The following is a 22,541-nucleotide window of genomic DNA, read 5'->3' as shown; positions in this document are numbered from 1 at the left end:
CGGGGATGCGAGGAACTTGGGGGAAACCGGTGGTCTGGTCAGTATCTGCCAAGGTCAAGCCACCCACGTCTCTACCTCCCTCTCCAAGGCCCCAAGCCCCCCGACTTCAGTACACCACACAAGTCCTTCAAGCAATACCTAAACGGAAGAAGGCAAGATATATATGCAGAAAAGAAACGACTATAAGTGATGACAATTGTCTACAATATCTTTGTCCGTTTGTCTATCTACTTAGGTGTACGAAGGCAAGCTGTATATACAAGTTATATATGGAAACTTTAAGGCCGCGTACACACGCGCGGACTGTTTGCCCAACCTTGTTCGGCAAACAGTTTGTCAAACAGTCCGCTCAAAATTTGCATGAGCGGACTTGCCCACACACGAGCGGACTGTTTGACGAACAAGGTTGGGCAAACAGTCCGCTCAACTTTTGAAATGAACGGACTCGCCCACGTAAGGCGGAGGCAAGTCCGCCCATTTCGAGCGCGTGTACAGGTAGGCGGGGCCCGCGAAGGAGACGTCGCGGGCTCCGCCGCCTGGAATGGGCTTAAAGGGGAACCCCAACGCCGAAAAAAATCGGCGTGGGGGTTCCCCCCAAGTCCACACCAGACCCTTGTCCGAGCACGCTACCCGGCCGGCCAGGAAAGGGGGGCGAGCGAGCGCGCCCCCCCTCCTGAGCCGTACCAGGCCGCGTGCCCTCAACATGGGGGGGTGCCTTGGGGAAGGGGGGGCCGCGCGGCTCCCCCACCCCAAAGCACCTTGTCCCCATGTTGATGAGGACAAGGGCCTCTTCCCGACAACCCTGGCCGTTGGTTGTCGGGGTCTGCGGGCGGGGGGCTTATCGGAATCCGGGAGCCCCCTTTAAGAAGGGGGTCCCCGGATACCGGCCCCCCACCCTATGTGAATGAGTATGGGGTACAATGTACCCCTACCCATTCACCTGTGAAATAAAGTACAAATAAAAACACAACACAGGGGGAAAAAATATTTTATTGCACAGCCGGGGGTCTTCCGTCTTCGGGGGTCTTCTCGCCGGACTCCTCCGCTATGTGTGTGTAGCTCTTTTGCCAGCGGAGGAGTCCGGCTTTCTTCCTCCCCGCCGCCGGCCTCTTCTCCCGACTTCGGGGGTCTTGTCCCCCTCTTCGGTTCTTCTGCCGGGCCACCGCGCCTGGTCCGGTGGCCCGGTCTTCTGTCGCCGTCTTCCGTTCTTCTGTCGCCGCCTTCGGTTCTTCTGCCGGGCCACCGCGCCTTCTTGTAGCTCTTTTACAGGCGGTGGCCCGGTCTTCTGTCGCCGTCGCCGTCGCCGCCTTCCGTTCGTGTTCTTCTTCTTGTTCTTCTTGTTCTTCTCCAGGCGATGTTGACACGTCGCTCCCTCCGGCCGGAATGCCAGAGCCGCCCTGCGCTGTGACTTATATAGTGACAATGGGGCGGGGTCACATGGTATATGTCACATGGGTTGATGTCACATGGTGACCCCGCCCCCTTACGATGTCATAGTCCCCATGTGACACCAACCCATGTGACCAACCCATGTGACATATACCATGTGACCCCGCCCCATTGTCACTATATAAGTGACCGCACAGCGCGTCCCCGGCATTCCGGCCGGAGAGCTCGTCGAGTCAACATCTCCAGGAGAAGAACAAGAAGAACAAGAAGAAGAACACGAACGGAAGGCGGCGACGGCGACAGAAGACCGGGCCACCGCCTGTAAAAGAGCTACAAGAAGGCGCGGTGGCCCGGCAGAAGAACCGAAGGCGGCGACAGAAGAACGGAAGACGGCGACAGAAGACCGGGCCACCGGACCAGGCGCGGTGGCCCGGCAGAAGAACCGAAGAGGGGGACAAGACCCCCGAAGTCGGGAGAAGAGGCCGGCGGCGGGGAGGAAGAAAGCCGGACTCCTCCGCTGGCAAAAGAGCTACACACACATAGCGGAGGAGTCCGGCGAGAAGACCCCCGAAGACGGAAGACCCCCGGCTGTGCAATAAAATATTTTTTCCCCCTGTGTTGTGTTTTTATTTGTACTTTATTTCACAGGTGAATGGGTAGGGGTACATTGTACCCCATACTCATTCACATAGGGTGGGGGGCCGGTATCCGGGGGCCCCCTTCTTAAAGGGGGCTCCCGGATTCCGATAAGCCCCCCGCCCGCAGACCCCGACAACCAACGGCCAGGGTTGTCGGGAAGAGGCCCTTGTCCTCATCAACATGGGGACAAGGTGCTTTGGGGTGGGGGGGCCGCGCGGCCCCCCCTTCCCCAAGGCACCCCCCCATGTTGAGGGCACGCGGCCTGGTACGGCTCAGGAGGGGGGGCGCGCTCGCTCGCCCCCCTTTCCTGGCCGGCCGGGTAGCGTGCTCGGACAAGGGTCTGGTGTGGACTTGGGGGGAACCCCCACGCCGATTTTTTTCGGCGTTGGGGTTCCCCTTTAAGCCCATTCCAGGCGGCGGAGCCCGCGACGTCTCCTTCGCGGGCCCCGCCTACCTGTACACGCGCTCGAAATGGGCGGACTTTCCGAGCGGGAACAGTCCGCTCATTTCGAAAGTACAGCGGACAAGCCCACACACGGGCGGACTGTTCGCTCAAACACAGTTTCAGCGGACAGTTTTTCGGAATTTCCGAAAGACTTTGTCCGTCCAACTGTCCGCTGAAACTGTCCGCTGAAAGCCCACACACGAGCGGACTGTCCGCCCAAACACTGTTCAGCGGACAAGGTTGGGCGAACAGTCCGCCCGTGTGTACGCGGCCTCAGACTATAAGTGATGACAATTGTCAGCAATGTCTTTGTCCGTTTGTCTGTCTCCTGTCACGGGGGTGACCTTTATCTTCCTCCTTCCTTAAGAGCGACGCTTCTCCATCTGTTACCCCAGTAGCTACTATGGCCCCTCTGTTTCAGATCTACTGCCCTCCTTCAGGGCACAGTCAGGGAGGTAAAAGTCTGGCCTCAAATACTGCAAAATAAAGCTGGAGATGTAGTGTTGGTAGGAGGCTATTTGCAGGCCCCTGTTTATGCTGATTAATACTCTTCAAACTTTGGTCCTTTAACGTTCGCCTACAGTGAGGTCAAACTTTGGGGAACCCGTTTGTTTTTGCGAAGTAGGTGTTGGCATGGACTGCTTCCGAAGCTCCACTCTCCCACACCCAGAGGCACGGTAGTCCTGAATATATTGATGTCTCTATTAATACCCCTTGCCTGAGACCCTCCAGACCAGAGTTTGTGTGGAGCAACCGGGTTTTAGCTGGCTGTAGCGGACCTCCCCCCCCTGCCTCGCAGGGTTCCTTCCGTGGCTCCTCAGGACAGACCCCCCCCCGCTCTGAGTTACACCGACACAGTAGCAAATTTGACACTTAAATAGGAGGGTCGGGGGAACCATCTGGGGTGTACTGGGGCTAGGGCTTCTTATTAAGTTTACCCAGCTACTTTCTCCGTACAGGTAGCCCTCATAGTATGCGGCAAGCCAAAGCATAGACAGCAGTGTTATTATAGTGCGTTCAAGTATCTCTCATGCCACACAGTTTACTGATCATGTGTCTCCCACACTGCTGTAACTCCTCTCACCAACCACATCTCCTTCATCCCCACATTAACTCACATTTTGTTGATTGAAACCTCCAAAACCAGGGATTTGCAGGTTCGAGTGGCGGGTCCCATCCCTCTCTCACCTGGGATGAGTGTCTCTCTCCTAGCTGTGTATGGAGGTCAGGCTTGTTACTCTTCTCTCAATGGCTGGGTTAAGCAGCCCTTCGGCTTAACAGCGCCTGATTTCCACCGTTCTTTGCATTCTGGATGCGCAGCTCCCCCTTGCCTACGTCCTCAGGACGGCGAACAGCCAAGGTGTCAGGAGAGCTCCCACCCTCAGCTCCGACGCCGCTTGTCCCCCCGTACTGAGCAGCGTACGGCATGCGGGGGGGGCGAGGAGGACAGCACGGGCGATGGTCGGCTCTCCTCTGCAGGGTCCTTCGGCGGGGCTTAACGTGGGTGGCCGCTCCGTTCTCCGCTCGTCGTGCATGGCATGGCAGGGGAAGGAGCTCTGCTTCGTGGGGGTTCCGGGGGGCGGGGAGGCGAGAGGACGTCCAGAGCGCGCCTACCTCATGGTGCTCTGCCCCTCTAGAAGAGTGGTTAGACTCTCTTTGTAACAACAAGAACTGACCTTAAAGAGATGCATAGAATAGTGGGCAATCGTAACACATTTTGTTAAGTGGAAATCCAGCTATCAAATACAAGAAAGCACTGGAGTCACTGGTGAAGAAAGCCTTTGACACTAATGTTTTAATTAAAACTAGAAGTTGTTCCTGGTGCCTAAGGCCCCACGCACACCAATTCTGTATTATTTGCTCAAAATACGCAAGAGTCTTACTTGCACCCCAGGACGTCCCATAGGCAGTGGCATTGACTCGGTTACGTCCCGGGTGGGCAAGTATATAGACTTCTTTTTGCAGCCTTTGATTCAACAGATGCCATCATATCTTAACCACTACAATACAGGGCACTTTCGCCCCCTTCCTTCCAAGCTCAATTTTCAGCTTTCATCGCTCTAGCGCTTTCAGTGACAATTGCGCGGTCATGCTACACTGTACCCAAATGAAATTTTTATCATTTTGTTCGCACAAATAGAGCTTTATTTTGGTGTTATTTATTCACGACTCTGTTTTTTATTTTTTGCAATATAAGCGCAAAAAAACGGAAATTTGGAAAAAAAACAATATTTTCTTTTTTCTATTTTAAAAGAAATCCAATAAAATCTAATTTTGTCATAAATTTAAGCCAAAATGTATTCTGCTACATGTTTTTGGTAAAAAAAATTCCATGTGTATAATAATTGGTTTGTGTGATCACGGACATATGTACGCAAATGATCATGCACATATGTGTGCAGGTGATCATGTACATATGTGTGCAGATAATCATTGGGACATGTGATTTTAGTGGGACATATGTGGGGGACATATTTTTATTATTAGGGACATGTGTTTTTATTATTTGGGGACATGTATGTTTTGGGGACATGTGTGTTTTGGGGACATGTGTGGGGACATTGTGTTTATACTGTGTGGTGTGTTGTGTGTTTACACTAGACTGATGATCAGTGAGTAAAAAGCTGTAAAAAACAGCTCATACTCACTGATCATCAGCCGGCTGCAGCGATCTGCTCTCCTCTCCTCAGCGATGACTTCTGTGTGAGGAGAGGAGGAGCCGATTGCCTAGCAACCGGCTGTTTGTTTACATCACATGACAGCCGTGATTGGACACGGCCATCATGTGATCAGGAGGGCCAATCACAGAGCCCTCCTGCCGATCTGAGATCCGGGTGACACAAGCACATCGGGATCGCGCCGCTGCGCGGGCACGCGCGCGCGATCCCGCTCCTTCTGAAGGACGTTCCTGAACATCCTATCAGAAGTAGACGGCTCCCACCCAGCCATATATGTGCATAGGCCTGGTGGGAAGTGGTTAAGGACACACGGGATGTCATTCATTTATTATTGCAATTCAATCCAACGGATTATATGTGGCTGTTAGCAGCTGATGTTATATCCTTATATACCGTCATACCCTATAACTTGGATATAGCAGCATTGAGATACTATTTATCAGATTTGCCACTAAACCATCGGGAGTTTATCATAGAGCTACTAGAATTTTCAGCTGGCCATAACTATTTCTGGTTCAATAATCAATTCTTCCATCAGGAACGAGCAGTTGCTATGGGGGCTAGATATTCCCTGAGTCTGGCCAAGTGGGAGGAGAAAGTCATCTATTGCTACTGGTCCTGAACTGGATGAATTTTTTGTTTCCCTTAACAACAATGATAGGATGATAAGGTTTAGCCATGAGGCTAGTCTAAAAGAAGTAAATTTGTTGGATCTAACTATTTCTAAGAACTCCCTAGTGTTAATACTATTACCTACTTCAAAACCAAAGATAGGAACTCGTTCATACCTCTGGACAGTTGGCATCATGACTCCTGGCTCAAGTCGGTGCCCAAGAGCCAATTTTGAGAATAAGGCACAACTGCACTGAGGTAGGGGATTTTAGAGCTCAGGCCAGCATTCTGAAGAACAGACTTGTTAAGAAAGGTTACAGCTCATAGTTCTTGTAAAACTCCATTGAACAGGTGGGTGAGATAGATCAAGTTTGCTGATTGAGAAAGTTCAAAATGGTGATGGTGATGGAATACCTTCAGTACCATTTATCACCACTTTTTCCAGTTAGCATTATAAGTTTAAACGACTCATCCGCAAACATTGGCACCTATTGGGCAGTGATCGAGTGATTAAAACATTTTTGCCAGTGAACCCACAAGTAAAATTTAAGGATGTTCCTTCTTTTAGGGATAAAATTGCCCCCAAGGTTTTTGACCCTCAAGAAACTTTGTTTTTTTTCAATGAGGAAGTGTCAAGTCTGCTCTTTGAAAAGATGTAAAAGCAAGAAGATGGATGTCTTTGTTTCTTCGAGTACATCTGTTGACCAACGCATAGAACCATTCATCACATGTTCTACGAAGGGTGTATTCTACCTGTTGCAAAGCCCTTGGGGGTTGCAATATGTGGGCAGGACCAAGCATGCCTTACATATATGTCTTGGAGAACACATCAATAATATTAAAAATGGTTCGGTTTCTAAGCATTATGGCACACACCACAATAGAGATCCTGTCAACAGTCTATTTAAAGGGCATAGATAGATTTAATGCCTACAATTCCTAGAAGACATTTTTTAGACATTTTTTGATGGATTTTATGTTGTAAATTAATTTTGAGCTTCAGCATTGCTACCAACTTAATTGTATATGTTTTAGTGCAATGTCCCTCTTGGCTTAGCTGGCCTACCTCATTAGGTTTTGGAGGGGATTGGTAAGCCCCCAGATGGGGTGACCTTGGTTAGGTCGCTCTATCTCCTTGTGGCCCAAGGGAGGAAGGTGAAAGCTATTTTCAAGAGCACAATTTTTTGTTGATTTTGTGTCTTTATCCATTAATCATAGCCAAAATGTCCGATGGAGCCCACACATGGTCAGAATTTCCGACAACAAGCTCCCATTGAACATTGAAAATCCGACTGTGTGTATAGGGCATTAGAGTGTACCAATATCCAAAATCTTTGAAATGGTGATTCATGTATTGCTGCTTCAGAGATAAATATTTTTATTTATATATTTACCGAATAAATTTGACAGTGTTAGAATTACTACTAGAGGCCGCTATGTCTCCTGAAGTGGGTGTCACCTGTAACAGCTTTCGATTTTCTTCTGGTCAAATGAACTGGCGGAGAACTTTTCTTCCTGTACCCCCCCTTTTTTTGAGGAGTAGGTGGCGCTCAATTTTGCAACCAAAAATGGGTGCAATTACCCCTACTCAGATCTGATTTTGATGGAAATACACGTTCACCAAATCAGATCTGATTGAATTTGTACATTGAGATAGGGAGTTCATTGGCATATTTAGGATCATTGAAATTCATAATTTTTGGTACTTATAAGTTTAGATGGGGTTTTAAATGTTTTTATCATTGGGAAACCACAAACTTTTTATTCCCATTAGGTTAGCATAGGTTTGAGCATTTGCCCTTAAAATGAAGTCATCTCGGAAGCAGCTACCTGAAGCTCAGAATGAGGTGTGTTTCGTTTCTTGGGTGTATTGTCATTTATTATCACGTTGATGTCACTTCACTGGATGGACTTTATTCATTGTTATTATTCAGCTATATTTTGTACTCGCTTTTTCAATCATTAGCGCAACTTATTTTTTGCAAGTGTATTGTTGCTGTGTGTATTTCACAGGAAGTTACTGCTTTTTATGCACATATTTACTTATTTCAGACAGCTCAGTAATATCTTTTTTCTTTTATATATTGTCACCATTGTTACTCTTTCCCTGTTTCCACACCCATCCCAGTTTTTGCTAGGACATTCGCTCTCAGGCTTGAGAGCTCAAATTATTTTTCTACAAACTAAGAGACATCGTTTTGTGGCCAGGGGGAGGATGTAGAACCTTGGTGTTTAGGCAGGGTTGTTCCTAAATTTACCTGCCAGGTATAGCTGCCATGGTTAATTGTTGAGCATCAATTGATTTCACTCTTAGTTTGTAATTGCTGCATTTCTCTCTTTTACCGCTAGGTGGCTGGGTACTTGGGGGCATTAGATATGAGCAGGGGTTTTCTTTAATCCCTTGGCCTGCTGGCAGAACCTATACATTTGGGTGGAGTCAGGTGATTGGTGTTCTGTGCCACCCGGACGGCTATCTGGGTGTACATGTGTTGTATTGCCCCAGCTGCTAGGCCGGACTTTGGGCCTATCCCAGGCACATCTGGCTACTAGGCTTTCTGAGGGCCTATCCAGAAGCAATAGAGCAGCACAGGGTTTGGATTGCAACTTGCAGTTCAACCAGAAGTGACAGTTCTGCCACTTGAGAACTTGTCATGGTCGGAGATAGAGGGGAAGCTGTCACCAGTTAGGGACCATCTGTCTTTTTACCAGGGACTACAGTGAGTAACTGAAGCAAGTACTGGAGCAGTATTCTCCCCAACCAGGGACGGTGAAGAATCGGGAAACTTCAGTGGGTATCAAGCCAGGGACCCATCCAGCGGTGGTGACACTTGCAGAGCAGCCTTGTGTTTCAAGCCAGAGAATGAGCAGGCCAGTGGAGTGAAGTTTGAGAAGTATCTTGAGTGCCAAGCTAGAGACCCAGCAGAGAGGTGGGGTGACGCTTGAGGAAGATACTACCGTGAAGATTGGAGGAGCTCAAGGGATTCAATGGCAGTGAATCATCTAGTTTAGTGAGAGACTGGGAGCTCAGTGGGCTGAAGAACTACAAGAAGTGATTGTAGTGGAAGTGAAGGAGACAGCATTCCTATACATGAAGATGTGGCGTCTTGCTGGATGCCTTTCCCTACATGGCTGTCCTCCTGTTGAAGTCAATTAATCTTGCAACTACCTAAGGGTGTCCTGGTGCTAACCTTCTCTCCCAAAGTTCTGTTAAGAGAAATAAAATCTCTTTTGCATTCAATAAGTGTCTGACGCCCAATCAATCTACCTTGCATTACACCCACTATGTCATGCAACCCACCATATACAGGAGGATGTCAGCTATCTCCTGCCCTGGAGGCTCCCTTTAGACCGAAGGAGGGCTGGGACCTTGCTACATGGTATATAATCTATATTTTATTTTAAAAAAAGTATATTACAAGTGTTATTTTTTTTTTATTATTATATTTATTTTTAATTAGATATGTACTATGTAGGATTGCAGACAGTTCTTCTAAATAATCTTCCTAAAACAAAAAATACTTATTGAATCTCTTTTAACTTGACTCTGAATGATTTTTAATAAGCTCAACAGTTATATCAACAATTTTAACCTTCTCCTGTCGGGCCCATTCTAATAATATGGCCGGGTGGGAGCTTCCTTATCTCATGTGGCCATTACATGATGTCATGCCACACTTACCAATTTAGCACACCCCAGGGGTGTGCAACAGCATGATCTGTGATGTCCACCATACACAGCATAAGGCCATTGTCCTGGGTACCCATTACCATGCGACCGCTGTGACCAATCACGGAGATCATATGTTAGTTGCATACAATGGCTTTCATTTATAGCCATTCATTGTGTATTATTTTGATCTCTGTGATTGGTCATGGTGATCACATGGTACAGGGGTCAATCACAGCAGACCTTTACCAGCTTTGGCCATCACAGCTATTACAAAAGTGCATAATGAGTTATCACTGTAATAAGCATAGTGTCATAGAGTCATAGTGTAAAAAATAAAATCCACATCAGCTCCCTAAAGAACTACAATGTCACTATGGTAAAAGATTGTAAAAAAGGAAAATATATATATATATATTTTTACATACTGTTACTGGTCACTGCCACACCAATTGTGCCAAAAATTAAAACTTCAAAAAATTCACCCGGACTCTTACTAAATACAGTATATTTCTAAAATGGGGCATTTGGTGGGTATCTGATCCATTTTCAAACATACATGAACTTAAATGGCATTCCCAGGGGGCATGACCTTGAGCTCAACAGGAATGGAAGCAGCATAGCTGAACTCCACATTACCCGTGGCATAATCAACCCCTTCCAGCCTCAAAAATTGGCAAGGGGCAGCAGGCGAGACAAAGATCAGCCTGGCCTTCAACAGCAGCACCGCTCACACTCCACTCCAGGATCCCGCAGCATACCGGAATTGTTTGAATTCCAGTCGCACAGGACACAAGGCCGCTCCACAGCTAAGATGGCACTGCAGGGACACTAGGCAGAATAGAGTGAGGACTCCCTGTCAGCCACTGAAGAAACGGTAAGGGACCTGGTGTGCACAGACCACCCATTGCAGCTGTCAGAGATGACTAAAATCGCAGCTGACATTAAAAACACTTTCTCATTTGCCATCACTGACCTGAAAGCAGACCTTCTAGCTCTATCTGATCACTTCTCACATACAGAGAGGGCAGAAGCCAAATGTAACAGGGCTGTGGGAAGACTGGCAAGCACAGTTTCCTCACATGCAACTCACCTAATCCTCATTAACAGACACCTGGAGGATCTGGACGATAAGGGAAGGAGACAGAATATCAGGGTGGAAGGTATACCAGAGAAGGTAGAGCCCAATAAAATCAAACAGGCACCCCAGGCAGTATTTAATGAATTGCTTGAATGCCCCAAGTACACTGATATTGATTTTGTGAGGGCTCATAGGGCACTTAATGCTCACCCCAATGACACGGCTCCCCCCAGGGATATTATATGCTGCCTACACAGCTTTCCATTGGAAGAAGAGATCCTGAACAAAGCAAGGAAGAACAACCAAATCTTCTTTAATGAACATACTATTTCCCTGTTTCAGGATCTCTCTCACATTACCTTGCAGAACAGGTAAGCCATGCGGCCTATACCAGCCGCACTGAGAGAAAAAGGCATCCCGTACCGCTGGCGTTTTCCTTTCACCTTAAATGCCACATTCTTGGGCAAACAGCACTACCTTAGGATGCCAGAAGATATCCCAGCTTTTTGTGAACAACTGCAAATCCCCCTGATTGACATTCTGGGAATTCGGAATCGCACCGCAGGGGGTATCTCCCCCTCTCACCCCATTATCATCACCCTCCAAACCTCTCTCCACCAAGAAATCAAAGCTCTCTAAATACCCAGGCACAGGCTTTGGCAAATCACCTTACTCCTATAATGGTTCCAGATCTCAGGACACCACATAATTGCTACATACAGCTCCTCTTTAATGTATGACACTTTTTTAAAGATCGTAAGATGGAAGATCGAATATCCCACGTCAGCTCATATGATCCTGCGCTTACCATGAAGGATAGTTCATGGTATTTCCATTGTACCTTTTTACCCATAAGATCCCAGCACCTGACTTTCCCACCCATTCCCTTCTCCCTTGCCTATTCTGGGATGATGACACTTAAGCCTACATTCTGCTTGATAGCAGAACTTTCACAAAATAAATAAATATAGTGCAGCGCTGATGATAGTCAATGTAATTTCACAATCAAATGAAAACTACAAAATAAAAGTGCTTAATATCCCAATCGTGATATATGAATAGGATGAAACAAACAAATTACCTACATCAAAATTGGTTGTAACAAATTAGTGTGAATATGCAGTGCTAAATATGAGCAAAACCATATATATATATCTCAAACAGTTCATAAATGGAAGTAGCTGCTATGTATAAAATAATTATATAGTAAATATAAATCCAACTATAAATGCATAATACAGTCCATAAAAGTGCTGAAAGAATAATAGGTGATAATGTGAATTATCCTGAAGATTAAAGTGACTTGTGTGAGTTGACTGTAGATATCCACCACCATATGGAAAAAGGCTTACCGGATACAGTGGACCCAACTAGGCATATGCCTAATGAGTCTCAAAGGCTTAGTGGTGTACCACACTTAGGGGGATGTACAGCAACTCCGTCTCCAATATGCACCAAAACAGGCAGGATACGTCACAAGTAGTGATGGACGAACTTCCAACGGGATGTTTCGCGAACCGCAAATGCGGGCAAAAGTTTGTGAACCGCAAAGTTTGCGGTGGGCCCCATTGACTTTAATGGCAAGCGAACCTTAAAAACCTCCAGGTCATATTTTCAGCCACAAAATACTTATTAGCTGTGCACACATAGTCCCACAACATGGACACTGACATAACAAATCGACAACGACAAGCATTCTTTTTTTATCTGTGAAATTTTGACAATTCAGGAGCGCATGAAGGCCATGGAGGAGAGGCAAGGTCAGGCCAGGCTATGAAGGGGGTGCAGGAGATGATCAGTGCCACAGTCAGGGCAGTGCAGTCCTGTGCCAGTGTCCCAGTGTGCCAACCTGTGCTTGAGCCCCTCCCTCTGCCCGGCCCTTACCCCCTCCTATGCAGGGCTCCACTGCAGTGGTCCGGAGGTGCCAGTCCAGTGCTGATCCTCAGCCATGGTGCTGGTAAACCAGATCGGGTAATCAGCCAGTCCAGAAGTCTAACACCTGGATACGTTTATAGATGGTTAAGTATACTTTCTTTCAAATATAGAAAGCATGTTATACTTGACTGCTGTGCTGCTGAGCTGAGTGCTGACCGATTCTGTAGCTGTCTTTTATCAGTGTAGGGACTGAGGGACAGTCTGCAAATCACTAGCTACTAGGTCCACAAAGGTCCTTTTAAAGACTGGTATAGGTGTACAGTATATAGGGTTGTACACGTATAATATACTTTCTTTAAAGAAAGTATATTATACATGTACAATCCAATATACTGTACACCTATACCAGTCCTTAAAAGGACCTTTGTGGACCTAGTAGCTAGTGATTTGCAGACTGTCCCTGCTCCAAACACCAAACTGTCCCTCAGCCCCTACACTGATAAAAGACAGCTGCAGAACCGGTCAGTACTCAGCTCAGCAGCACAGCAGTCAAGTGTAAAATGCTTTCTATATTTGAAAGAAAGTATATGTGTACAACCCTATATACTGTACACCTATACCAGTCTTTAAAAGGACCTTTGTGGACCTAGAAGCTAGTCATTTGCAGACTGTCCCTCAGTCCCTACACTGATAAAAGACAGCTGCAGAATCGGTCAGCAATCAGCTCAGCAGCACAGCAGTCAAGTATAAAATGCTTTCTATATTTGAAAGAAAGTATATTATACTTGTACAACCCTATATACTGTACACCTATACCAGTCCTTAAAAGGACCTTTGTGGACCTAGTAGCTAGTGATTTGCAGACTGTCCCTCAGTCCCTACACTGATAAAAGACAGCTGCAGAATCGGTTAGCGATCAGCTCAGCAGCACAGCAGTCAAGTATAAAATGCTTTCTATATTTGAAAGAAAGTATATTATACGTGTACAACCCTATATACTGTACACCTATACCAGTCCTTAAAAGGACCTTTGTGGACCTAGTAGCTAGTGATTTGCAAACTGTCCCTGCTCCAAACACCAAACTGTCCCTCCCTACACTGATAAAAGACAGCTGCAGAATCGGTCAGCAAGCCCTCAGCAGCACAGCAGTCAGCAGTGCACCATAATATACTTGAAAAAAAGTATATTATAGGTCTATTACAACCCTATATACTGTACACCTATACCAGTCCTTAAAATAACTTTTGTGGACCTAATAGACATGTGCAGAGTAGAATATTTTGTTTCGGAATTTAGTTTTCGTCCGAAAAATTAATTAATTTAGTTACAGGCAGGTTTCCGTTACATCAGAGGGGGGCAGGGTCACCCATACGTCATGGGGAACCCCGGGTTTCCCCTTGCGTCACAGGGGGCGGGGTCAGGTGACAGGTGGCCTCGCCCTCCGCATATAACAAACGTCAGGCCGGCGGAATCCCCGCAGTGTCTCCTCCGTGGAGACAGAAGATGGATGGATTCCCTGCGCTGATTCAGATCACCCATCGCTGGACCCCGGAGAGATGATCATCCGTTGCTGGATAGCAAGAGTGAATTACCACCGCTGGAATCTTTTTTTAATTTTTTTTTATTTTTAATAAAGGAATTTTTCAAAAGTGTGTTTGTCTTATTTAACTATTTTTTACACTTTCTTTGTGAAATGGTAGGGGTACTTTTGTACCCCCTTATCCTTTCAAACAGGGGGGCAGGATCTGGGGGTCCCCTTGTTAAAGAGGGCTTCCAGATTCTGATAAGCCCCCCGCCCACAAACCCCCACAACCACCGGCCACGGTTGTGGGGATGAGGCCCTTGTCTTCATCAACATGGGGACAAGGTGCTTTGAGGGGTCACAGACCCCCAAAGCATCCTCCCAATGTTGAGGGCATGTGGCCTGGTACGGTTCAGGAGGGAGGGGGGCGCTCTCTCGTCCCCCCCTTTTTTCCTGCGGCCTGCCAGATTGCGTGCTTGGATAAAGGGTCTAGTATGGATTTTTAGGGGGACCCCACGTCAATTTTTTTTTTATTTGACGCGGGGTTCCCCTTAATATCCATACCAGACCTGAAGGGTCTAGTATGGATATTTAGGGGGAACCCCACGTCAATTTTTTTTTTTAAATTTGACGCAGGGTTCCCCTTAATATCCATACCAGACCTGAAGGGCCTGGTAATTGAATTTGGGGGACCCCCACACTTTTTTTTTATTTATTTATTTTTATCAATGACTTTCAATGAGTGTTCTCTGTATTACGGAGCCGACAATTCATAATAGCTGAGAGTGATTTTAACCACTTTCAGACCGGACCAATTTGCTGGTCAAAGACCAGAGCACTTTTTGCGATTCGGCACTGCGTCGCTTTAACTGACAATTGCGCGGTCGTGCGACGTGGCTCCCAAACAAAATTGACGTCCTTTTTTTCCCACAAATAGAGCTTTCTTTTGGTGGTATTTGATCACCCCTGCGGTTTTTATTTTTTGCGCTGTAAACAAAAATAGAGCGACAATTTTGAAAAAAAACGCATTATTTTTTACTTTTTGTTATAATTAATATCCCCCAAAAATATATAAAAAAACATTTTTTTCCCTCAATTTAGGCCGATACGTATTCTTCTACATATTTTTGGTTAAAAAAATCGCAATAAGCGATTATTGATTGGTTTGCGCAAAAGTTATAGCGTTTACAAAATAGGGATAGTTTTATAGCATTTTTATTAATAATTTTTTATTATTTTTTTTTTTACTAGTAATGGCGGCGATCTGCGATTTTTATTGTGACTGCGACATTGTCGGGGACCCATCGGACATTTTTGACACATTTTTGGGACCATTGTCATTTATACAGTAATCACTGCTATATAAATGCAGTGATTCCTGTGTAAATGACACTGGCAGTGAAAGGGTTAACCAGTGGGTGGTAGTGTAGGGGTTAAGTGTTCCTAGGGGTGTGTTACTAACTGTGGGGGGGTTGGGCTTTCATTTAGTGTACACTGATCTCTGCTCCAATCACATGGAGCAGAGATCAGCGTCACTAGTTGCTAGGCAGAATGGAAAAATGTTGTTTATACAGCATTTCCTCCATTCGGCCGCTCCGTGAGACGATCGTGGGGATGCCCGCGGCGATCGAGTCCGCGGGTCCCGCGACCGGACTCACGGGGGTCCCGACCAGCGCGGGAGCGCGCCGCCGGCGGCGCGCTCCCGATGGCAGGGCGGCATAGAATATTGGACGTACATGTACGCCAATATGCCTGCCCGTGCCATTCTGTCGACGTACATCGTCGTGCGCTGGTCGGGAAGTGGTTAAAGGACTTTTTTTCCTGCATAAATGACACTTTGTGCAGGGACAGTACTAAGCACCAGAAACATGCGTCCCTTCACAGGCATACTATAGACACCCCCCCCCCCCCCTACGAAATTAAAAGGAATATTACACTTTTATTGTTTCACTTTAATCATTATTAAAATCACTGCTCCCGAAAAAACGTCAGCTTTCAAAACTTTTTTTTGCATTGATACATGTCCCCTGGGGCAGGACCCAGGTCCCCAAACACTTTTTAGGACAGTAACTTGCAGAATCTTTTCTCTCTGTCAAATCTTTTTTCTCTGTCGAGAAGGTAAGGTTAGGCACATTCGACCACAGGTTCTATAGACACAGATTGTTATTGTCAGAGTCACGTCGAATCTCCTATTCTATATCGAACTATTGTAACAATGAAAACGAAAATAAAGCATTTATTTATGTCGGAACTTTCGTTCTTCGGATTCTGTCAAAACGAAAATAGCTGAAATTCGGACGAAAATGCATTCAGACAAAAACGAATGCACATGTCTAGGACCTAATAGTAATAGCTAGTGATAGACTGACTGTCCCTGCTCCACACAGCATCCTTTCCCTACACTGACAAAAGACAGAATGTAAAATGGCCGCCTGATCAGGTCTATTTATAAGGTATGGGGTATGTCCAATTGTCCATGTGCTGAAATGTCTCAATTGGCTGTCCTGTACCCCATGATGGATGTGTCATGGGCCAAAGTTCTTCACAATGTAAACAAATATGGCCACCGCGAACAGCGCCAGAAGTCCGCCGGTTTTGTCTGAAAATTGGGCTGGGTAGGAAGTGTGTAAAAGTGTCCAATATTGAACTGTCTACGAAAATGCTTTATTCTGATAACTACCATATTAATCTGCATATTTTTCCACCTTAAAATCAGGGGAAAATCGTGGGTGTCTGTTATATGCCGAACAGCTGCTTCAGAGGGGAAGCAGGGAACGAGCGCAGCCGAAATAGACAGAGCCGAATCACCTGTGTACTCGGCTTCTCTCAGTTCCACTTGCAGTCACGCCCAGTCCCACCTCCTGCCATTGGACCGGTGTTATGTCCATCATAGGAGCCGGGACTGCAAGATGAGCCGAGTGGAGCCAAGTACACAGGACATCCGGTTCTGTCTATCTCGGCGGCACTCGTTCCTTCCTCTGCAGGGGAAAGACTGATGTGCAATTGGCCACTAATCATGCTGCAAACAGTGGCAAATTAAAGCAGATGGGCACAAATCATGCTCCAATGATTGGCAAGGCTGCAGATAGACACTGATCATGCTATGCTGCAATGATGGGCAAGGCTGCAGATGGTTACTGATCATGCTATGCTGCAATGATGGGCAAGGCTGCAGATGGACGCTGATCATGGTGCAATGATGGACAAGGCTGCAGATGGACGCTGATCATGCTGCGATGATGGACAAGGCTGCAGATGGACACTGATCCAGCTGCAATGATGGACAAGGCTGCAGATGGACACTGATAAGTCTGCATTGATGGGCATTTAAAAAGTATTTTTTTTTCCCTTAAACTTCCCTCCTAAACTTGGGGTGCGTGTTATACAAAATACAATAAATACGGTATATATACCATAGTTATTACTGATTATACTATATGAGCATATATGTCTTTTTTTTATCTTACAGATTTTTAATCATATTTACATACTGAACAGTGATATGGATTGTGATATCCTTCTACACTGCTAGTGGTGCTTCAGCTGGCACTGTAAGTTTTTTCTTTTATAAGAAAATTTAAAAATAGGAATAAAAGGTGACCCTTGTAGGTCAATAAAAAAGATTTAATGAGAAGATATATATATATATATATATATATATATATATATATAAAAAAAAAAAAAACAGCAATACAGTCACTTAAATGCAAAACAAAACTAAATAAATTCCTGGCTCAATTTACCGACCACATTCTAACCAACCAAATTGTCCTGTCTAACAGTATGCATTAAAAACAGGGGTTTAATATGCAAATATGTGCAGACTAAACTCCTGTTTTTAAGGCATACTGTTGGACAGGACAATTTGTTTGATTAGCAGGTTGGTTGGTAAGTTGAACCAAGAATTTCTTTGGTTTTGTTTTGCATGCGTTGCCCTTCCATGTGCTCCTTGCTGCAAAGGCCAGTTATAGGTGAGGGCAGTGACCATTTATTTGTACAGTCACTTAAATATTGAATATATAATACCTGTACTATTTGTTATTTCCCCATCATTGCATGGTACACAGTCAAAGCAGCAGGGTATTGTACCAGCCCGTAGGCACTTCCTGTAACCAGGTAAGCATGGATTACTACACATAGAGCGAGGAGTCTGGGTAAAAAAAAAGAAGCAATATATTGATTTATTAAAGAGATTATGAAGGCATACATTTCTTCCCCAAAATAATAAACATATTTTATTTTCCTGCCCTTTCTCTTCTAGGGTTTTCCACCAGTGCTGTCTGCTCCTCCTCTTCTCCGAGTGCTCCCATATCAAGTTGTGCTCTATAGGGGCCTTTGTGTGGGCCATCCGGGAATGTGTGCAAGACAAGCACAAAGCTGGATTGAGAGAGGAGCTAGGTAAATGTTTAATCACCTCTATCACTATAACCCAGGAAGACATCACATGATGTTCTACACTCATACGACGTGTGTGTGCCCTGGGCAATGCACAGCGCGCAATCTGTCACCTGCTGTGTCCACTGGAAACAGTGGAAGGCCCATCATTGTAATGGGCCAGCCCTGGTACCATGTGATCACTGTGACCAATCAATATTACATAATGGCATACATTCATAGCCATTCATTGTATACTAATGTGATCTCTGGGATTGATCAAAGTAATCACGTAGTACAGTGGCCAATCACAGAGGACCTGTACCATGTGATAGCCATGATTGACCACATCTGTCACAAGAGTACACAGTGGCATTCAAAGTGTAACGGTGCTGAAATCTGAAAAATATTCTGGGCATGAAGGGGGTGAGAATTTCCTGTACTGAAGTGATTTAGGTGGGCTGATATTGGAATATTTTAAACTTAATGCAGAGTAAAAAAAACCTTATGCCTTTAGAAACACTTTATGTGCTACAGAAACCTCCTATGGCCAATGTTACTTCATAGCTCCTATTTTATTTTTTATTTTGTTGTCTCTGTCTAACTGGAGATATTTCCCTACACTTTCCGTGCTAGAGACACAATAGCAAGTGAAAGGAATTTTGTACAAATGAGAGTTCCTCACTGAGACAGTGGGGTTGATTTACAAAAACTGGAGATCTTATAATTGGGTGCAGCTGTGCATGGTAGCCAATGAGCTTATAACTTCAACTTGTTCAATTAAGCTTTATAAATAAAATATAAAAAAATATATCTATTTTCCATCTGACGATACAAGCAATCTACGGGCATTGACAATATCAAACTGGTTCCATTCCAGCCATTTCTGGGCTTAGTCCAGGTATGTTGGTCTTTTTACTATTGACCTTTTGCCATAAGGGTGTTATACCCCAATGGCTTAATTATAGCATACAATTCTCTCGCGCCTCTGCAGACTCATGGAGAATACTGGGGATTACTAGCACTGCTTTCACCATATTCCACCTGTCCGGGTGGACAAAAAGGAAAAATCTTCTCGTCTAAGCTATTTTATTATCCACCAACAACGATTTTGTATCATACTAACTCACAAACCTTATGGGGTAAGATTTTCTTGTGTTTTGTTGTTTTTTATTTTTACTTATACATATTTATTTATTAATTTTTTTTCTCTATTTTATTTTCATCTTTTGTTTATTTGCAACTGAATTTATAATCGCCGAATTGGTGAATTATACCAGTATTAGTCTATGTAATGAATGTAGGAGGCCACCGTTAACAAGTGAGCGTTTGTTCTTAATCAATCAAGTAATGATCTATTCTAAATTTATTTCAATTATGTCCTGTTTTTTCATTACTGCCAAGGTAGTCAATTCATTCCTTTCTGGGTAGAAAAGCGATCGGAATGAATATACTACCAGATCTATTCAACTGACTGTGTTAGACCAATGGGAAGACACTTCAGATGTCCCCCTGGGTTTCTACATATGTATTGAATTTTTATGTCTTATGTTTTGTATATTTTCAGTTTTCCACATACTGTCATATGCTGCAATTGTCCTGAGGAAGCTCAAGAGAGCGAAACATGTAGAAAAGAAACAATGCAGGCTTAATTATTTACAAAAAAAGAAAGAAATGTGGTAATCTGTGGAGTTATACGAGCTTTTGTATTAGCTTTTGTATTTGTCATTTTTTTTATATATGGACATAATTGTTGGTCCTATGTGAGAAATGTCTTTTGTACATCAAATAAAATTCTATTGATTTTATTCTTGTTTATATATATTTGGTACCGTTAAGAAAGTCCCGGGGGTTGGTTACCCTCCAGTCCCCTTCATCTATCTCCCCCTTCTTCATTCAAACTTTATAAATAAAACCCAAAAGCTGAATGGTTTCTATGCAGAGCTGCACCAGATTTTGTACTCTCCAGTTATAGTAAATTAACCCCATGGACCCCACTGGAGATTTTTCCAAAGCATTTTAATGAGCAAAATAAGATGTTTTGTAATTTCAGGGCTAAGTCCCGATTCACACTAGTGTGATGCCAGACATTGCATGTAATTCGCAGCGCCACTGCTGTTCACATTACATGCGATGTCGGCCATACAGATAGTATGGCTGATATTGCACCGCATTCAGTCCAAACACGCACAGGACCCTTTTTTCTGTTCGGGCCATAATCGGATCGCATGTGTGTTCACACATATGCGATCCGATTCATGTCCGAACTGTCAGTTCGTAGTGCGATATGCAAGCTGAAATAGGGGTGTCGTTAACATATAATGACACTCCCCAGCAGTTTGCATATGGCAACGTTGACACGTTTTTATTTTTTTTATTGCTGAATGGTAGTTTTACATTGTGGGACCACGTCACAAAAGTGAGCCAAGCATTAGGCCCCATACACACTATTAGACTTTCTGCAGATTTTTGTCTTCAGATTTACCAAAATAGTAGTGCAAGGGCCTGCCTGATTGCATACAAATTGAAACTCTTATTCCGCGTACACACGACCGGAATTTCCGATGGAAACAGTCCGATGGGAGCTTTTTAGCGGACTTTCTGACCGTGTGTATACCCATCGGTCTTTTTCTGTCGCATTTCCAACGGACTTTACATTGAGAGCCTGTTCTTAATTTTTCTGACAGAAAACCTTTCTATCGGATTTTTCGATCGTGTGTATGCAATTCCGACACGCAAAATTCCGACGTATACTCGGAAACAATTCAACGCATGCTCGAAAGCATTAAACTTCCCTTTTATAGTGCCGTCAAATGTGTTGTATGTCGCAGTGTTATTGACCGTCGGAATTTGGTTGACCGTTTGTAGGCAAGACAGTTTGAGCGAAATTCCATTGGAATTCTGACAGGAAAACCATCAGAGAATGAACGAACGGTCTAAAGGACCGAATTTCCGATTTTTCATATAGTGTATGACCAGCATCAGGCTCACAGTTGCGTAGTGGCCCCATTGATCTCAATGGGTGAGTTTAACAGACAGTGGCACCTGTCAAACTCTGCAGCACGATATTACATGTGCCTTGTTAAAACTGCCACAGCTGTGAAGAAAAGCATTGCAGCCGTGGCATGTGTACCGCTTGGCAGACTGTAATGTTAGATGTTAGAATTTACGGTGGGTGGCCCGGATTTGCAGTGTAATTTTTCACCTGATTAAACAATGGATTCCATGTAATCATACTGTCATTTAAATAAAACTTTTGAGGTCCAAATGGTAACAAGTTCCCAACAAGAATGCTTTTCATTGTCATATTTGAATCAACAACCCAATTTAAAATATCAAAATTGCCTTGAACAAATCTTCCTTCGCTGAATGAAATGTTTTCTCCAGAAGATGTTATTATATTTACATTTTTTAAGTAGCGGTTTAGCTTTAAAAGAGGAAAAAGAATTATTGGATACAGGCATAAATATATGTTTGCATACACACAATAACGTATGTGGCTGGGTTCACACGTTTGTGGTGCAGAGATACTCACAGTAATGCAAAAGTACTCACATGGGAGTGCTGTGGCACCATGATTCCTTAATGGCATCCCTTTGCACCGTGCATGTTGCAGCACTCCACAGATATATATATATATATATATATATATATATATATATATATATATATATACTGTATAGTTGTATATATATATATATATATATATATATATATATATATAAAAATATATATATATATATATATATATATATATATATATATATTATTGATGATTAATGTGAATAATAGTAATATAGTCATTCATTTTTAAAATGAGGGTTCCTGCATGACATACCAGCTAACCAAAATGTACCCTTGTATGGAGTGCAGCGTTGTGGCGTACTCAATGTATGCCACAGCATACAGCAGGGAACAATATGAAATTTGTGAAGTGCAGCACAGGTTGCGACAGTATAAAGTTTGTGCTCTAAAGCATGGTCTACTGAGTAGAGTAATATGATGTACAGTGAATACAAAAAGTTTACACACCCTTGTTAAAAATGTCAGGTTTCTGTGACGTTAAAAAATGATAAATAATTTCAGAACTTTTTTCACCTTTAATGAGACCTACAAACTGGGCAACTCAGTTGAACAACACATTGAAATATTTTAGGTGGAGTGCAGTAAAAAATAAATAAAAAACAATAATATGGTTGCATAAATGTGAACTAATACTTTGTTGAAGCACCTTTTGATTTTATTACAGCACTCAGTC

General features: G+C 44.3%; 1 protein-coding gene across 1 annotated transcript in view; it reads right to left on the bottom strand.

Annotated features, from left to right (window-relative positions):
* The window catches only part of LOC143942250 (vomeronasal type-2 receptor 26-like), a 33,272-nt gene extending 11,413 nt beyond the window's left edge, over positions 1 to 21,859 (bottom strand). Inside the window, exons 1-3 of the mRNA XM_077463496.1 lie at positions 21,839 to 21,859; positions 21,489 to 21,710; positions 17,936 to 18,059 (exon numbers count right to left, since the gene is read on the bottom strand). Coding sequence (XP_077319622.1) covers positions 17,936 to 18,059; positions 21,489 to 21,710; positions 21,839 to 21,859 — 367 coding nt within the window. The remainder of the gene's footprint in view (positions 1 to 17,935; positions 18,060 to 21,488; positions 21,711 to 21,838) is intronic.
* Positions 21,860 to 22,541: the final 682 nt, after the last annotated feature.

Source organism: Lithobates pipiens, unplaced genomic scaffold, assembly GCF_037356315.1.
Source record: "Lithobates pipiens isolate NorthernLeopardFrog02 unplaced genomic scaffold, aLitPip1_a1.2 Scaffold_30, whole genome shotgun sequence".
Classification (NCBI taxonomy): domain Eukaryota; kingdom Metazoa; phylum Chordata; class Amphibia; order Anura; family Ranidae; genus Lithobates; species Lithobates pipiens.
This window is presented reverse-complemented; position numbering and strand designations above follow the sequence as displayed.